This window comes from Chrysemys picta, chromosome 1 (genome assembly GCF_011386835.1).
Source record: "Chrysemys picta bellii isolate R12L10 chromosome 1, ASM1138683v2, whole genome shotgun sequence".
Classification (NCBI taxonomy): domain Eukaryota; kingdom Metazoa; phylum Chordata; order Testudines; family Emydidae; genus Chrysemys; species Chrysemys picta.
The window spans coordinates 247202055-247216692 of NC_088791.1; the positions used below are offsets into that span (position 1 = coordinate 247202055).

At 41.2% G+C, this 14638-nt stretch overlaps 1 protein-coding gene across 5 annotated transcripts in view; it reads left to right on the forward strand.

The window, feature by feature from the left end:
* ANKRD10 (ankyrin repeat domain 10) overlaps nucleotides 1-14331 on the forward strand; it is a 43110-nt gene extending 28779 nt beyond the window's left edge. For 2 of the 5 annotated variants that reach the window (XM_005302973.5, XM_024103933.3), the window contains exons 4-6: nucleotides 230-450; nucleotides 9737-9832; nucleotides 12717-14331. In XM_005302973.5, the coding sequence (XP_005303030.2) occupies nucleotides 230-450; nucleotides 9737-9832; nucleotides 12717-13183 (784 nt within the window). In that variant the 3' untranslated portion in view covers nucleotides 13184-14331. Of the gene's footprint in view, nucleotides 1-229; nucleotides 451-9736; nucleotides 10762-11246; nucleotides 11260-12716 lie in introns of all 5 variants that reach the window. The other 3 variants (XM_005302974.5, XR_010597707.1, XM_042861436.2) reach the window with 3 other exon arrangements.
* Nucleotides 14332-14638: the final 307 nt, after the last annotated feature.

Here is a 14638-nt window from a genome sequence, read left to right on the forward strand (position 1 = left end):
TGATTTTATTGAAAAGTATATTGTCTCCCAAATTTTGCTTAGAAGCCAGATATGTGCAAAGGCTAAGTTAGTTTTAAAACTAAGATTGATAAATAATTCCTTAATGGAAATTTGCTAAGTTTATGTTCTTTCTCTCTCATCACTTGCAGATAGTTAGTCAGTAAGAGCAGCAGCAGCAGTCAAGGTGGGTTGATGAATGAGTGTAATTCAGTTTCTTTGTATTGTGCAGCTTGAGAAATGCCAGTGGACTGACAGCAGCAGATCTTGCACATACCCAGGGCTTCCAAGAGTGTGCCCAGTTTCTCTTGAATCTCCAGAACTGTCACCTGAACCGTTTCTTTAGCAATGGCACGTTAAATGGAGGTCCCAATCCAGTCAATGGTGGGACAAGTCGAAAGAGATCCTTTGAAGATGTGGATTCTGCTGGAGTAAAGAAAGCTAGGACTGAAGGTGAGATTTCAGAGCTAAAAGTGGGAGGGGCAATATCACTGTTGACTGTGAGAGTAAGAGACGGTACTCCGGGCTATACAGTTTATTTTTGACATCCCTAAAAAGGGATACATGAATCAAATATGAATAAAATAATTATGAAAACAAGACTGGCGGCCTCCTTAAAGAATTATTAAAGAATTAGGTTCCCACTCTTAGCGAGTACATGCCTCACTTCTGCAAGTCCTAGAGCTATATGGACAGGAAGTAACTTGGAGGGAATGTGTGCACCCTCTTCTGACTCAGATGTTGATTCATAAAAGGATTGTGGAGCATTTTTTGGCTACTTTCTGTCATAAAGATCATATAATCACAGAAATATAGGGCTAGAAGGGACTTGGAGAAGTTGTCAGATCCAGACCCCTGTGCTGATGCAGGACTAAGTAAATGTAGACCATCCCTGACTGATGTTTGTCTAACCTGTTCTTAAAAACCTCTAATGATGTGGGTTCCACAACCTCCCTTGGAAGTCCATTCCAATGCTTAACTAACCTTGGAGTCAAAGATGATTTCCCCCCCCCTCCTAATATCTAACCTATATTTCCCTTGAAGCAGATTATGCCCATTATTACTTATCCTATCCCAGTGGACATGGAGAACAATTGATCACCATCTTCTTTATAACCACCCTGAACATATTTGAACACTATTATCAGGTTCCTCCCCCCTTCCCCGTCGTCTTTTCTCAAAACTAAACATGCTCAGTATTTTAACCTTTACTCATGGATCAAGTTTTCTAAACCTTATCATTTTGTTGCTCTCATCTGGGCAGTTTCCAGTTTGTCTACATCTTTTTCCTAAAGTGTGATATCTAGAATTGGATATAGTACTTCAGCTGTAGCCTCACCAGTGCTAGTAGAGCAGGACATCTGCCTCGCTTGTCTTACAACACGGGAGGCAGAATTGTCCAGTCCTGCTTAGTACTCCAGCTAAGGCCTCACCAGTGCCATGTCCAATTCATAACCATCATTTGTTTGTTCTTCAACTGTTTGCCATTGCCTAGTTCTTGCTTAATATAATATATGTAATGTTAACTGCCTTCTCAATAGGAGTTGTGTGCTTAACTATATGGCTTTCTTAAAGGACCCAGAATATAAATAGCCGCCCTCACCAACAATCCCACTGTTTTTCTGTCTTTCATATGCTATAGTTGGGGACATTGTTCCTTCCCTTCAGCATTATGCAGTAGTTAAAAACTTCCCAAAAAATGCTGTATAAATAGTTTGTTAGACAAGATTTTCCACAGGCGAAACCCTGTGGAAGGTCCTGGCCAGATTTGGCTGCACTCCAAAAATTTATTAAGGTCCTAAGGCTTCTCCATGACTGCCACCACTCTCTGTAATGGCCTGGAGATGCACGCTTTTGTCATCAAAATTGGGGTTAAATAGGGATGTGTTATTGCCCGAACTGTGTTTTCCATCTATTTAGCAGTCATTTTGGTCCTCTTTAAAGGCCACCTCCCCAATAGAGTTGACATTCAATACAGAATGGATGGGCGACTTTTTAATCTTCGAAGTCTCCGCTTGAAGTCTAAAGTCCTCAGGGCGTCCATTACTGATCTTCGGTAGGCTGATGACTGTGCCATCCTCGCGCACACTGAGAATGACCTTCAGTCCACATTGGATTTTTTTGCACAAGCTTATTGAAGCTTAGGACTCTCACTCAATATTGGGAAGACTAAAATGCTCCATCAGCCTGCTTCAGGCCTTGCACACAATCCACCACTAATCATCATCGAGGGACAAACTTTGGAGACAGTTGAGCACTTCTGCTACCTCGGTAGTCAACTTTCTCAAAATGCAAAAATCGACAGTAAGATCCAGCACAGGATCCAGTTTGCAAGTGCTTCCTTTGGGAAATTGCTCCAACGTGTTTTCACAGACCGTGACCTACAGCAGGATACCAAGGTCTATGAGACAATTGTTATTCCTACACTCCTTTTATGGTTGCGAAATCTGGGTGACCTATCAACAGCACCTCAAGAGTCTGGAGAGGTACCACCAACGATGCCTCCGAAAGATCCTTCGCATCAAGTGGGAGGATCACTGCACTAACGTCAGTATCCTCACTGAAGCTAATGTCCCCATCATTGAAGCAATGATCCTCATGCTTTCTGGGCTGGACATTGTGTCCCAAAACAAGTCCTCTACTTTCCACTCACTCGTGGTCAGAGATCCCGTGGTGGTCAGAGAAAACGCTACAAGGACACCCTGAAAGTGAATCTGAAAAAAACTGATGTGGACATCATAAGCTGGAAGGAGCAAGCCACCAACCGACTCCAATGGCAGCGCATCCTCCATCAGGCAGTGGTCCACTTCGAGGAGAAGCACCTTGCCCTCGACGCTGTAAAGAGAGAGAGAGAAGGAAGGAAAAAGAACTTTCTCGGCAGGCAGCTGACCCACCAGGAGTTGTCTATACCTACTGTGGGGAGATCTGTGGTTCCAGGATCAGACTCGTAAGTCATCTCAGGACCCATATGTAAATCCATTTTAGAGATCATCCTCGAATAGAGGGATTGCCAATGATGATGAGAGAAGGTTTTGTTTGTTTTCAGAAGTCACAGATATTAGTGATTCAACAGGATTCCTTTTGGAGCATTACAAAAGCAGAGATTCACAAGATGTGATTCTTTCCCTTTCAAATGACTGACCTGGGCTTGAGCAATGTCTTTACGTACTTGAAAGAAGATAGTTTTGAAAAAATCCTGGAACATCTGCTGGCTCTTCTTTAAAAGGGTCCCAAAAGACCAGCGAGACCAGCAAGTGGTATTCCAAAATCACTTCCTTCAGCCCTAAAGTTGGAAAAGCCTTTGCTAAAAATCTTTTTGGCATGAGTGGTGTGTCTGTGAAACCTACTTCCACACCACATTTTCCTAGATTCTCAGACAGAGAAGTCAGTCTTTGCAGAAGATAGCCTTGTAGGAACTCTTCAAGAAGTTTCAGAGGCTGCAGTATCTGAGATTTTGGTGGGAAACTAGGGGTAGCACTTCTCTGGGTTCTATGGCTTCAAAAATTGCTCTGTGCTAAGGTGAGGCTCTAAGAGGTTCAGCCAGACCTTGGTGCAGTTGGCCTTCCCGGATCTTAATTGTCCTCAAGGAGAAAACTTCCTTGTATCTGGGCCATTTGGTTTAGTCTCCTGCACTAAGGCATCCATCTGATATATCCAGCATGATTTCCAAGAAATGCCTCTAAAGATGTCAAAGAAGAGGGCTTTCTGAAGATTCTACACCATCCTCTGTGCCCAGCTGTGATTATTCCTTATTGGGGTTGCTAGCTTTTGATTGCCCTGCCATTGTTGCCAAGGTAGTTGTGATGAAGTGAGGAATTTTCGCTAATATTTTTTATGAATACTGTGTGCACTTCAGTTTTCCCCTATATGCTGCATGGATAACTAGGTGGTTGGAAAAAGGCTGTTTACTCTTGGGCAGGCATGTGAATGGTGTGAATAGCGCCTAGCTCTGTCGGGTTTGGGGCCCAGTTCAGTGGAGGGTCTGTGAAGACAATGGCAAATCCAATCACCAAGACTTTTGGTACCTAGCAGCTAATGACCATGAATGGTCCACCGCCTCTGCAGGATGCCAGCTGTATTTGACCAGTTGGACAACAAATGACTGAGGAGGGGCCTGATAGAACTGGCTTGGGAACTTGAACAAAGAGGCTGGAGAGAGAGAGAGAGAGAGCGGGAGCCAGGGGTGGACACTGCTTTGCTGGGCTCTGGGTAACCAGAGTGGAGCATGCTCTAACTTTTTTTCTTTATGCTAACCAAGGACTTTCTATGCTATGTTCCAGACGTCTAATAAACCCTGCTGTTCTTGCAATGCCTGCCAAGAGCCACTACAGATGCAGAAGGTGGGGGTGCATTACCCCCTTTGGGTGTGCAAATCTCTCTCGGGTGTCCAACTCAGGTGGACTCACTGAAGAGAGCTCATGGTGTGAAGTAGGGGTGCTGGAGGCTCTGAGGTTCAGTTCAAGGACGCAGGGAAGCCAAGTGTCTTACCCTAGTGAAAAAGTGAGATCCTAAGGAGGTCTGGTACCCTGAGGGGTGTCCTCCCAGGACTGTTTCAGAGCACTGGATCTGTGGATCCATGACCGGTGGTAGCAGAGGATGGCTTCTGAATGCACCAAGAGGATGGTTGGTTGCTGAATGCACCAGAAGTATGTTGTAGTACGTGTCTAGCATCAGTAAAACAAGGGTAGTCAAGGGAAATAGCCAGAAAATGGTGTATAACCATCTCCCTAAAAAGAAAATTGCAAACCTGCGCATGGAGAGGATTAGGCATTGGGAAGATCAAGAAGATGCAGCTAATTGCATGGCTGGAGAAGAATGATCAGTTTAAGAGGCAAGTTCCAGCCCCAAATGTGTCCCCAACAGAGTCCAGAAACAGCACCAGAGAGAGCAGCCAGGGCAGCAGCAGGGTGTCCACAAGACCCAGTTCCCCATCCAGCAAGGGACCTTCATGACCTTGCTCCCCATGAACAGATTTGAAGCAATGGGAGTTGGAGCTGAGAGCGAAGTTGCTGGAAAACTGCAAGAAGCAATGAAAGCATGAATGGGATATGAAGAAGCAGAGGAGCAAGAGGACCCACAGAGGAATATGTGAGGAGATGCCATGGGATGCCAAGTCCGCAAGGAACCTAGATACCAAATTGCTGCCCCAGTTTAAGGAGGTGGGGATGTAGATGCCTACCCCACTACCTTTGAAAAGGCTTGTGATTTGAACCAGGTTAACCCTGTGGACTGGCTTTGCTGTCTCACCCCCTTCTCGGTCCCAAACCCATACAGGCTTACAGCCAGATGGATGGAGTTGATATTGGGGACTATGAACTATTCAAAAAAGCTTTGCTGCTCAGGTTTGAATTGATTCCTGAGGCATTTAGGAAAAGGTTTCAGAGTGTGCAAAAGACTTAGGATGTGACTTACTTGGAAGACACCACCCTGATGGGAGAGTGTTTTGACAGATGGGGTAAGAGTGCAGGGGTCACCGTGCTGGAGGATTTGTATAACCTGATTGGGTTGGAGCAAGATTGAGTTGTGTTCTCAACACAGGCTGACAATGTGGTTAGTGAACAGGAAGCCCAAGGATTTGCACAGTGTGAGTCAATTGGCAGATGAAGGGGTCCTCCCAGGGACTATTCCAGAGCTGTTCTAGAGCACTGGACTTTGTGGATCTGTGATAATAGTGCATCCTTAATGCACTAGTTCTAGAGAAGGCCGGTGCTAAAGTTTTATGGGTTGGTGATGTGAAGGGTTGGAACTGAGAAGACTGACTTCTGCTCCTTGCTCAGTTCCCATTTCCTTAGGAAAGCCAGATTCTGGCACAGGCTGGCAAAGATCCCCGTTGTCTCAGACACTGCTGAGAGATCTTTAACTTCAATAGTGTCTTTAGGAAGACATGTATGATTTAGGAATTATGCATTTCCTCTGAGACTTAGACACAGATTTTGGATCTCTGTTGTGGGTGTATGGACCTCCTTAATCCAAAAACAAATGAGATCCTGGAGAAGCTGAAAGTGACTAAATCAACTGCTTCAGGCCTCAGCCATCTATTTATGGGTCAGTTCTGCATAGAAATCCAAACTAGAAAGTAGCCTTATGCCTTTCAGGGGAGATAGAGGAAGGAACTTCACTTCTGCTTCAGGCAGCATTGTTGCAAAGCAGCAATTTGAAGATGAGAGAGATGACCCTGTCCCAGGCTTCAAGGAAACAGATCCTTCAACGTGCCTCCCTTTTGGAGACCATTTGTCCTTAGGGTGTGTTTTCTCTTTGACCATAGTAAACCATTTTCTTGGGCTGTTGGAGCCGGGAAATTATCAAACGGGGGTCTGACTTCCAGTTCCAGGCTCTGTCTGTCACACACTCGCTCTTGCGCTCTCTCTCTCTCTTTTCTCTTCAAGGATCCCTCTCATAAGAAACTTACAGGACAAGGTTTTGGCTTTAGTAAAATTTGAGAAAAGAAAATGTCAGACCCTTACAGGAGAAAGGGATTTTATTCCCAGTATTATTCCTTTCATAAAAGGAAGAGTGACCTGCATACTATTATAGACCTCCCCAAACTGAACAAATGCCCAAGGGAAAATCAGATTCCACGTGGTTTCTTCTGGGGAACATAACCCCTTTTTGGTTCTGCATTGGTTTGGGTCCTTTGTTTACTTGCTTACTTACACAACTTGATTAGCACAAGTAGTACCACAACTTTGTGATGTACCATGATCATTACCAATAGATGGCACTATCCTTTGGGAGAGTGGCATCTCCTAAAGTATTCCCCAAGTCTTTGGCTGTGATCACAGCTCATGTGCATCATCAGGGCTTACAGACTTATCCATACCTAGATGACTGGCTTATAGGAATTTCATCTTAACATGGGTTAAGTTATGCCCTAAAGAAGTGTTCCATCTTCAAGACTCTCTTGGTCTGAGTGAAGAAAAAAATCAGACCTTATTCCAGTTAAGATTTTGACTTTCATAATGTCTGTCCTAAATTTCACAAGGGATTTAGCTTTGTCTACCTCAGGGCAAGTTGACAGAACTTACTAAGGCAGTTTTCTGAGGAAGTTGGGCTCAATGACCGTCTGCAGACTTCTCACCCTATTTGCATGTCTGCAGATGAAACCTTTACAAGGGTGAGGTCCAACGGGTCCTCCTGGAAAGCAGGAAACCCTCAACCAGAGACTTACCGTAGGTATGGACTCCTGTCCTGCAGTGGGATCTTAACTTGGTCCTCTCTAGGATCACCGGCCCGCTCCTTAAGCCATTGGGTTCCTGCTCCCTTTCCCACTGTCATGGAAGGTCGCATTCCTGGTGGCGGTGACGTCGTCAAGATGGGTCTCTGAAATTAAAGCCTGACCTCAGGACCTCCATACACAGTCTTCTACAAAGATAAGGTTCAGTTGTGGCCCCACCCTGCCTTCCTGCCAAAGGTGGTCTCCACCTTCCATATGAACCAGGACATCTTCCTCCCGGTGTTCTGTCCCAAACTGCACAAGACCAGTGAGGAGAGCCATCTTCACTCCCTGGACGTCCGGAAGGCCTTGGGTTTCTACTTAGAATGTACCAGGCCTTTCCGAAAATCAACTCAACTCTTCATCACTACAGTGGATAGGATGAAGGGTCACCCAATGTCCTCGCAGAGGATTTCCAGTTGGATTACCTCGTGCATAAGGACCTGTTACGACCTGGCTGGGATTCCGCCACCACCGATTGTCAGCGCCCACTCGATTACAGCGCAGGCATCTTCAGCGGCCTTCCTGGCACACATCCCTATCCAGGATATCTGTAGAGCTGCAACATAGTCCTCTGTTCACACGTTTACTTCTCATTATGCCATCACTCAGCTGGTCAGAGACTACGCTGGGTTTGACAGAGCTGTGATGCAATTTACATGTCCGTGAACTCCTACCCACCTTCAGAGGTATTGCTTTGGAGTCACCTAATATGGAATGAACATGAGAAAGCACTTGAAGAAAAGACAGTTATCTTTTCCATAACTGATGTTCTTTGAGATGTGATGCTCATGTCCATTCCACAACCCGCCCTCCTTCCCCACTGTCGGAGTTTCTGGCAAGAAGGAACTGAGGGTTGGGGGAGCCAGCAGCACCTCTTACACTGTGCCATTTGGGTGCCGGTCCTCTACGGATACTGCTGAGGGCACTGGTGCATGTGGCGAGAACACATGCCTAATGGAATGGACATGAGCAACACATCTCAAAGAACACCAGTTACGGAAAAGGTAGCTGTCTTTTCTCTGTACAATGTAGCAAGAACAGAGGCAGTTTGCGGAGCACAGTGCTTAATCCACTGGCCAATTAGCAAAGCTCTATGGAGGCAAAGCCAGGAAGGCATTGCTTATCTTACATAACTCCTGTTCTGTGACTGTATAGCCTCTAGAGCACCACACTGGGTCACGCTCTCTTTCTCCCTCTGCTATTTTTTGGAGCCCAGTTACATTTAGGTGTTCTGGAGGCAGAGGGGAAACAAGGAGAGCATTGGTGAGGGAAGGCCACCTATACTCTCTGGTGCAGGTAGGCTTCATGTCCTAGACCAGTGTTTCCCAAACTTGGGACGCCGCTTGTGTAGGAAAAGCCCCTGGCGGGCCGGGCCGGTTTGTTTACCGGCCACGTCCGCAGGTTCGGCCGATCGCGGCTCCCACTGGCTGTGGTTCGCTGCTTCAGGCCAATGGGAGCTGCTGGAAGCAGCGCGGGCTGAGGGACGTAATGGCCGCTGCTTCCAGGGGCTTTCCCTACACAAGCGGCGTCCCAAGTTTGGAAAACACTGTCCTAGACTAATTGTCTATAGTCTTTATGGTTCCAAAGATAGCATTCAGAATCTGCATCAAATATACTGGCGTCTGATCCCAAGCTAGAAATGTTCTCTGAGAAGTCTGAATTGCTCTCTCTCATATCATTGTGCTAACTGAAGCCTAATGGTGGGTAATTGAAATGTCAACTATTTCACTTCACTTCACCAGAAAAATCAATCTAATGTACTTAAATGTCATGGAGCATCTAGTTTGTGTTGAGTTGAGTTTAAGGCTAGAAGGAATGACCAGATCATCTAGTCTGGTCTTCTGTATACGATGGGCAACAAACGCTAAAACCAACAACTAAAGTATTACCGCACACAGGAGACTAAACTACTATGTTGCCACTGACAGAAAATAGGAGGAACTGAGTATACATCAATGCCTGAGGTCCCTGCAATGGCAGGGAATTGATGAAGTGAGATAATCCTGGCAAGTGACCTGCGTGCTCCATGCTACAGAAGAAGGCAAAAACAGCAAAACCTGAAGTTTCACTGCCAATCTGACCTGGGGGGATATTTCTTGCCAAACCCACATATGGATCTGATCTCCATCTGTGGCCATCTTTGATGCTTCAGAGGAGGGCAACTAACCCCCACTCCCCCAGGATACATTGGGGGTGAGAATCCTTTCTTGACCCCTGTGTGTGACCAGCTGAAGCCTGAAGCATAAGCTTTAAAAGCAAGATATAAACTAGAAAGGATCCCCAGGGCTGCCAACCCCTGTCACCTGCCAAATCCTTAATTCTCCCACAGTCAGTCACTTCTAAGCCAGAGTTCCCTTCATGCACCCCTCAGATTTCTTATTTTATGCGCATACAATTAATCTTTCCATATAGCAGGTTTTTTCTCATTTTAATAATGAGAATATTTACACTTCAGTTTAGTGGTTTGGCTTCGCGTTTTCAAATGTGCTCTGGAAACTAAATCTAACCTTCTTTTTCTACCAGCTCATAGCTTTGATGGCTTAATACCAATGATGAATGGAGGAAATGAGGATGATGCTGACAATATGCACATTGATAAAGAGCTTGCTGTTGTATCAGGTGGGAGTGGACAGTTTCCTGTTAACTACAACAACATACAAATGGTTGAAGACACCAAACAACAGGAGAGTGGTTCTGTTGGACCAAAAGAGATTGAAATTTACACAGTTTCTGCAATGCAAACTCCCTGTCGTTGCAAGAATCAATATGCATTTTATTTCTAATTTAAATATAAAACATCTTATTTTTTGCACACTGTTGTCCAGAGTCTTGAAAACTATTGTATTACTGTAACAGCTATTATATTTGGGTTTTTAAGTAGATATTGAAGATTAGCTGTTTCATAGAACAAACTGCAACGGTATAAGGGAGACCTTATCGATAGATCTAATCTAAACAGAAGTTCACTATGGCTGTTTCAATTTAATTAAAGGCTTACATTTCATGTGCCTTGTTTTTAGTTACTATGTTTGCAGCTTAAAGGAAAATTCAGAGGTATTTTAAATGATTGGGTTAATTGGTACCAACTAGACTTAATTGCCAATATTGTACAAGGAAAAGTATATCCTAATGGTTTATATAGTTCTTGAAACAATGTGTGGTGCCTCTTAGCTAGTTTCAAACTAGCTCAACATATGCTAAAAATAATAGTCCAGACTTAGTGACTGTGTGTTCAATATTTGTTCAAACACAGCAATATGACTGTAGAAATCATGTAGTGAACAGCTATTGCTTTTGTTTTATGTGGATAAAAGACTATTGATGCCATGGAACTTTCAATGAGTTGCCATTTGGAACAATCTTGGAAACTGTTTTGGATTTTGTATCAGTCTTCATGAAAACAGCCACATTGTTAGTAGTAGTGCATATTAGTACTTTAATTTTTTCAGGGGCCGCTTGATCAAGATGCTTTTTAATAACCTGAGAGTGTATATAGAGTTACGCTGTCTTAAGAAAAATTGTCTTGGGTCAGCTTGTCCATCCACTTGGTAGGTAAAGGGAGGAGTTACTATTTTAGTGTATTATTAAATTTTGAAATGAATATTCATGTTGTAAGTCATACTATGATAAAATGTTTCTGCTTGATACCATTGGTCGGATTCACCAAAAGTAGATGAAAAGCTCCAGTGATAGTTGCCAAATGTTTATATTTATTGAAAAGTAGTTGACTTTCTCTTTCATAAATATTGTGTATTGTTATGGATCCTTATTTTCAACAAATATAAAAATGCTATAATTATCACTAGAACTATTCACTATTTGCTTTTGAATATTCACTAACAGAAATGCCATTGTTAACGTCATCCACTTGGCAAGGTAGCCTAAATTATCTATTTTAAAACAGAACTCTGCACTTTTTCCAGTTTAAAATTTTGATAATGTGTTTATTATGTGCGTCTTCGTCACAATATTAGTAGGCATAATGTGTTGACTTTTTTTTTTTTTTTTTTCCTTTTAACTTGACCTCCAACAGGATTCTGTGGCTAGTAAGTTTAGTTAATGTGATTATTTTAAGCAGTTTAGGGATAAAGCAGGAAACTTCAGTTGCTGCACTTTAGTGTCACAGATAACTCTCAATTCATTCACTTTCTTGGCATTGTGCATTACTATATGTGAAATACCAATGTCATATTATGTATATCAGTTTATATTTACGTGGAGAACCACAACTTTCCACTTCTTCGGTGTAAAACCGTGGTACTCATTACCTTTCCTTCAAACAAGGACCCCATGTTTTAAAATCTGGCAATTTAGTAAGAATACTTAACTGTCCTGAGCTAGAAATAAAACAAATGATACTTTTCTACACAAAGATTTCTGCGTTAATATGTACATAAATGTATGTGTATATGTTCAGAGAGAGACAGAAAATGTAAAATGCTCAAATATCAAAATACAGAGCTCAAGTTTCTAGGTTTGCCCTGCTTATCATTAGAGACACACACATGCAGATACACCCCAATAGGTAATTTTAGGACACACCTAGTAATCTATTTTTTGTGCTAGTACTTTGAGTACAACTGCAAAAACCTATATTTGAAACTTGACTGAAATTTAGTTTTACCAAAAAGGTCATTAGTGTACTAATTACTAAAATTCAAACGAGAAATTGCTTAAAGCAGTCTGTTTTTTTGCATGCATGTTTTTAGTATTTCTGTGCATTTTGCTGTTGTATGGCATTTTGCATGTGCATTGTACAGATGTTACAAATCTATCATTAAGAAAAAACATATTTTTCCTGCTTAATATATTCTCAAGTAAACTACCAGTTATACTGAAATTAATTGTTCGATATACAACCTTAGGAAACATTTTACATTAGCTTCCCCATTGACATAAGCTTGTTCATATTGCCTGCTTCGATGTGTACTGTTACCTGAGATCTGTCACTAAAGAGGAGGCAAGAAACTTTAAATTAATCACCACTGCTAAAAACTGTAGTCCACTCAAATTTCAGTTCTTACACAGAGATTCTTTAGTTCCTGGTGGATTTTAAATTTGTGTAAAAAGGTATCTTAACTTCAAAAGCCTTTGTCCTCTTTCTCAAAATACTATTTGGAATTTTGTCTGCTTTGTTACTCTACGCTTGTCACTTAATTTCTTATTTTTCTAAAATTCACACTGTCTTAGAAAGATTAGCATAGCTATATATATATTTACATTTCTAATTTAGTTAGCAGTTATGTTTTTGAAATTGAAATTAGCTTTCAAATTTACTGATCAAAGCCAGATTACATTACTTTTAAACCACCTGTGTTGACATGGAATATAAAAATTAGGTTTGCACTCAAGTGTGTGGTGGTTTTGGTTTTTTTGTTTTGTTTTGTTTTTCCCCAAGTTTCCATACATAAGTTTTGAAAAACAAAGTGGAGTGCAGTGGAGACATTTTTATGTATTTCCATTGATTCTCAATTTTTGGTGACAGATGTATTTCTTAATGCAGATATGAATAGCAGTAGCTCCGTTTTGAATGCATTGACAAATGGATGTACCATCAATGGACATTTGGACTTCACCGCCATAACACAGTTCAATGGAATGGATGCCAGGCATGAAGAACGTTTAACATTAATACCTAATGGAATAACTCCTGGTGTCGCTTCTGCCAATAGGCACAGAATTCACACCAGTAATGGCACTGAAGAACCAGAAAAAGCCATGAATACTTCTGCCGATATGTGTGGTTCACTGCATCTGAATGGAAGCCCAAGTAGCTTTGTGTCTAACAGGCCCTCATGGGTTGAAGATCTTGGAGATACTTTGCACTATGGGCATTATCATGGTTTTGGGGATACTGCTGAAAGCATCCCTGAACTTAACAGTGTTGTTGAGCATTCCAATTCTGTTAAAGTTGAACAGAAATATGATAATACTGTCTTAGGCACAATGTATCTTTATCATGGTTCCTAAATCAACATATTCTTGTTTGTCAAATTCATGTTGAAATTGCTAGCAAATGTGACAAAAAATTCTCACCTAGCATTAAATCTGAAGAATGCAACTATTACTATTTTTACACTTTGTTTATATAAAAAGTAAACCTTTCATTTGACAGTCTTCTACTATAGTTCTAATTTGTTGCATGTATGGGGCTTATTTAGTGATGCAAGTAGGTGGTGTTACAATGAAATGTTTATTCTTTGCATTTTACTATGGAATGTTGTGGTTTTGTACTTTTTTTTTATTTTTATTTTTTTTATTTCCAAGCTAGTGAACATTATCTTTCCCCTTTTTTAAAAATGTTTTCCCTCTTATTAATATGATCACACTGTATTGAATTTTGTGCAGAAAACAAGTTGTGTGTTTGTGCATCACTCTTGAAGTAAATATTTTCCTTTTTTGTATTTTCTGCTGAAGCTATGGTAGCAACATCAATGCCAGCTGTCACTATGCAAGGTTTGAAAAGTGGTGTTCTTAAAGGAGTTTCTCTGGTTTACAAATTTGTGCGTTTAATAGAATTGAAAGTTCATCTTTACTTTCTATGACAAATGAAATGTTAAAAATGCAACGACAAACTTTTGAAAAATGTTTCACTTTAATGTAGCATAGGAATTATTTTCTTCTTTGTTAGGGCCCTTTGCATTATAGAAGTGGAAAAGCAGATTACCCATATTGGTTGCAAGTCACGGTTGGTTCTGATTTTTGGCCTTTTTTATTTTGCTTCTCTACTTTAAATGTGTGCTTGATATTTTACCATAGCTCACAGCCTGGAGGCATGTTGGCACTGTTTTTGCTTTTTATGCAATTTAAAATTACTGCTACTTGTTATAGAAATCGTCAGGTCAAAATATTTGACTGATTTTGATATACTGTACATATATTTTGTTTGCTTTGTGTTTTTTTTTACAACTGCTTTGAAAATCTAATGCTGTGTATATCTAGCCAGTTAAGATACTTTTAGGGCTATGTTAACTGAAAATACATTGTATTTAAAGCTTATTACAAAAGTAAACATTCATACAAGTGCTCTGTACAAACATTAAATAATGTAAGATACTACTTTTGTGATTTGATAAACGAACGGTGGGAGAATATATTAAACAAGAGAGAGCCAGTAAGTCCTTTGAACAGTATCAATTTTTTGTTGTTTAAAAGGGATGTTTACAAATTGGATTTTAAAAAAAACTCTATTGTATCTGGATTTATTTTATTTAGAAGTGATACATTCATGGATTATATGAACAAGTGTTTAATAATTTTAAAGTCAAATCTCACTTGCCTATTTAATCCTTCTTAATCCCTGTGTGGAATTTTCGTTTATTTTCATTATGTGGAATTATAAAAAAAGAAGGTAAATAGGCTGGCAAGCTATCTTTGACTGAATTTCTTCGCTCTTTCAAAGATACTTGTACATGTTTTCTACAG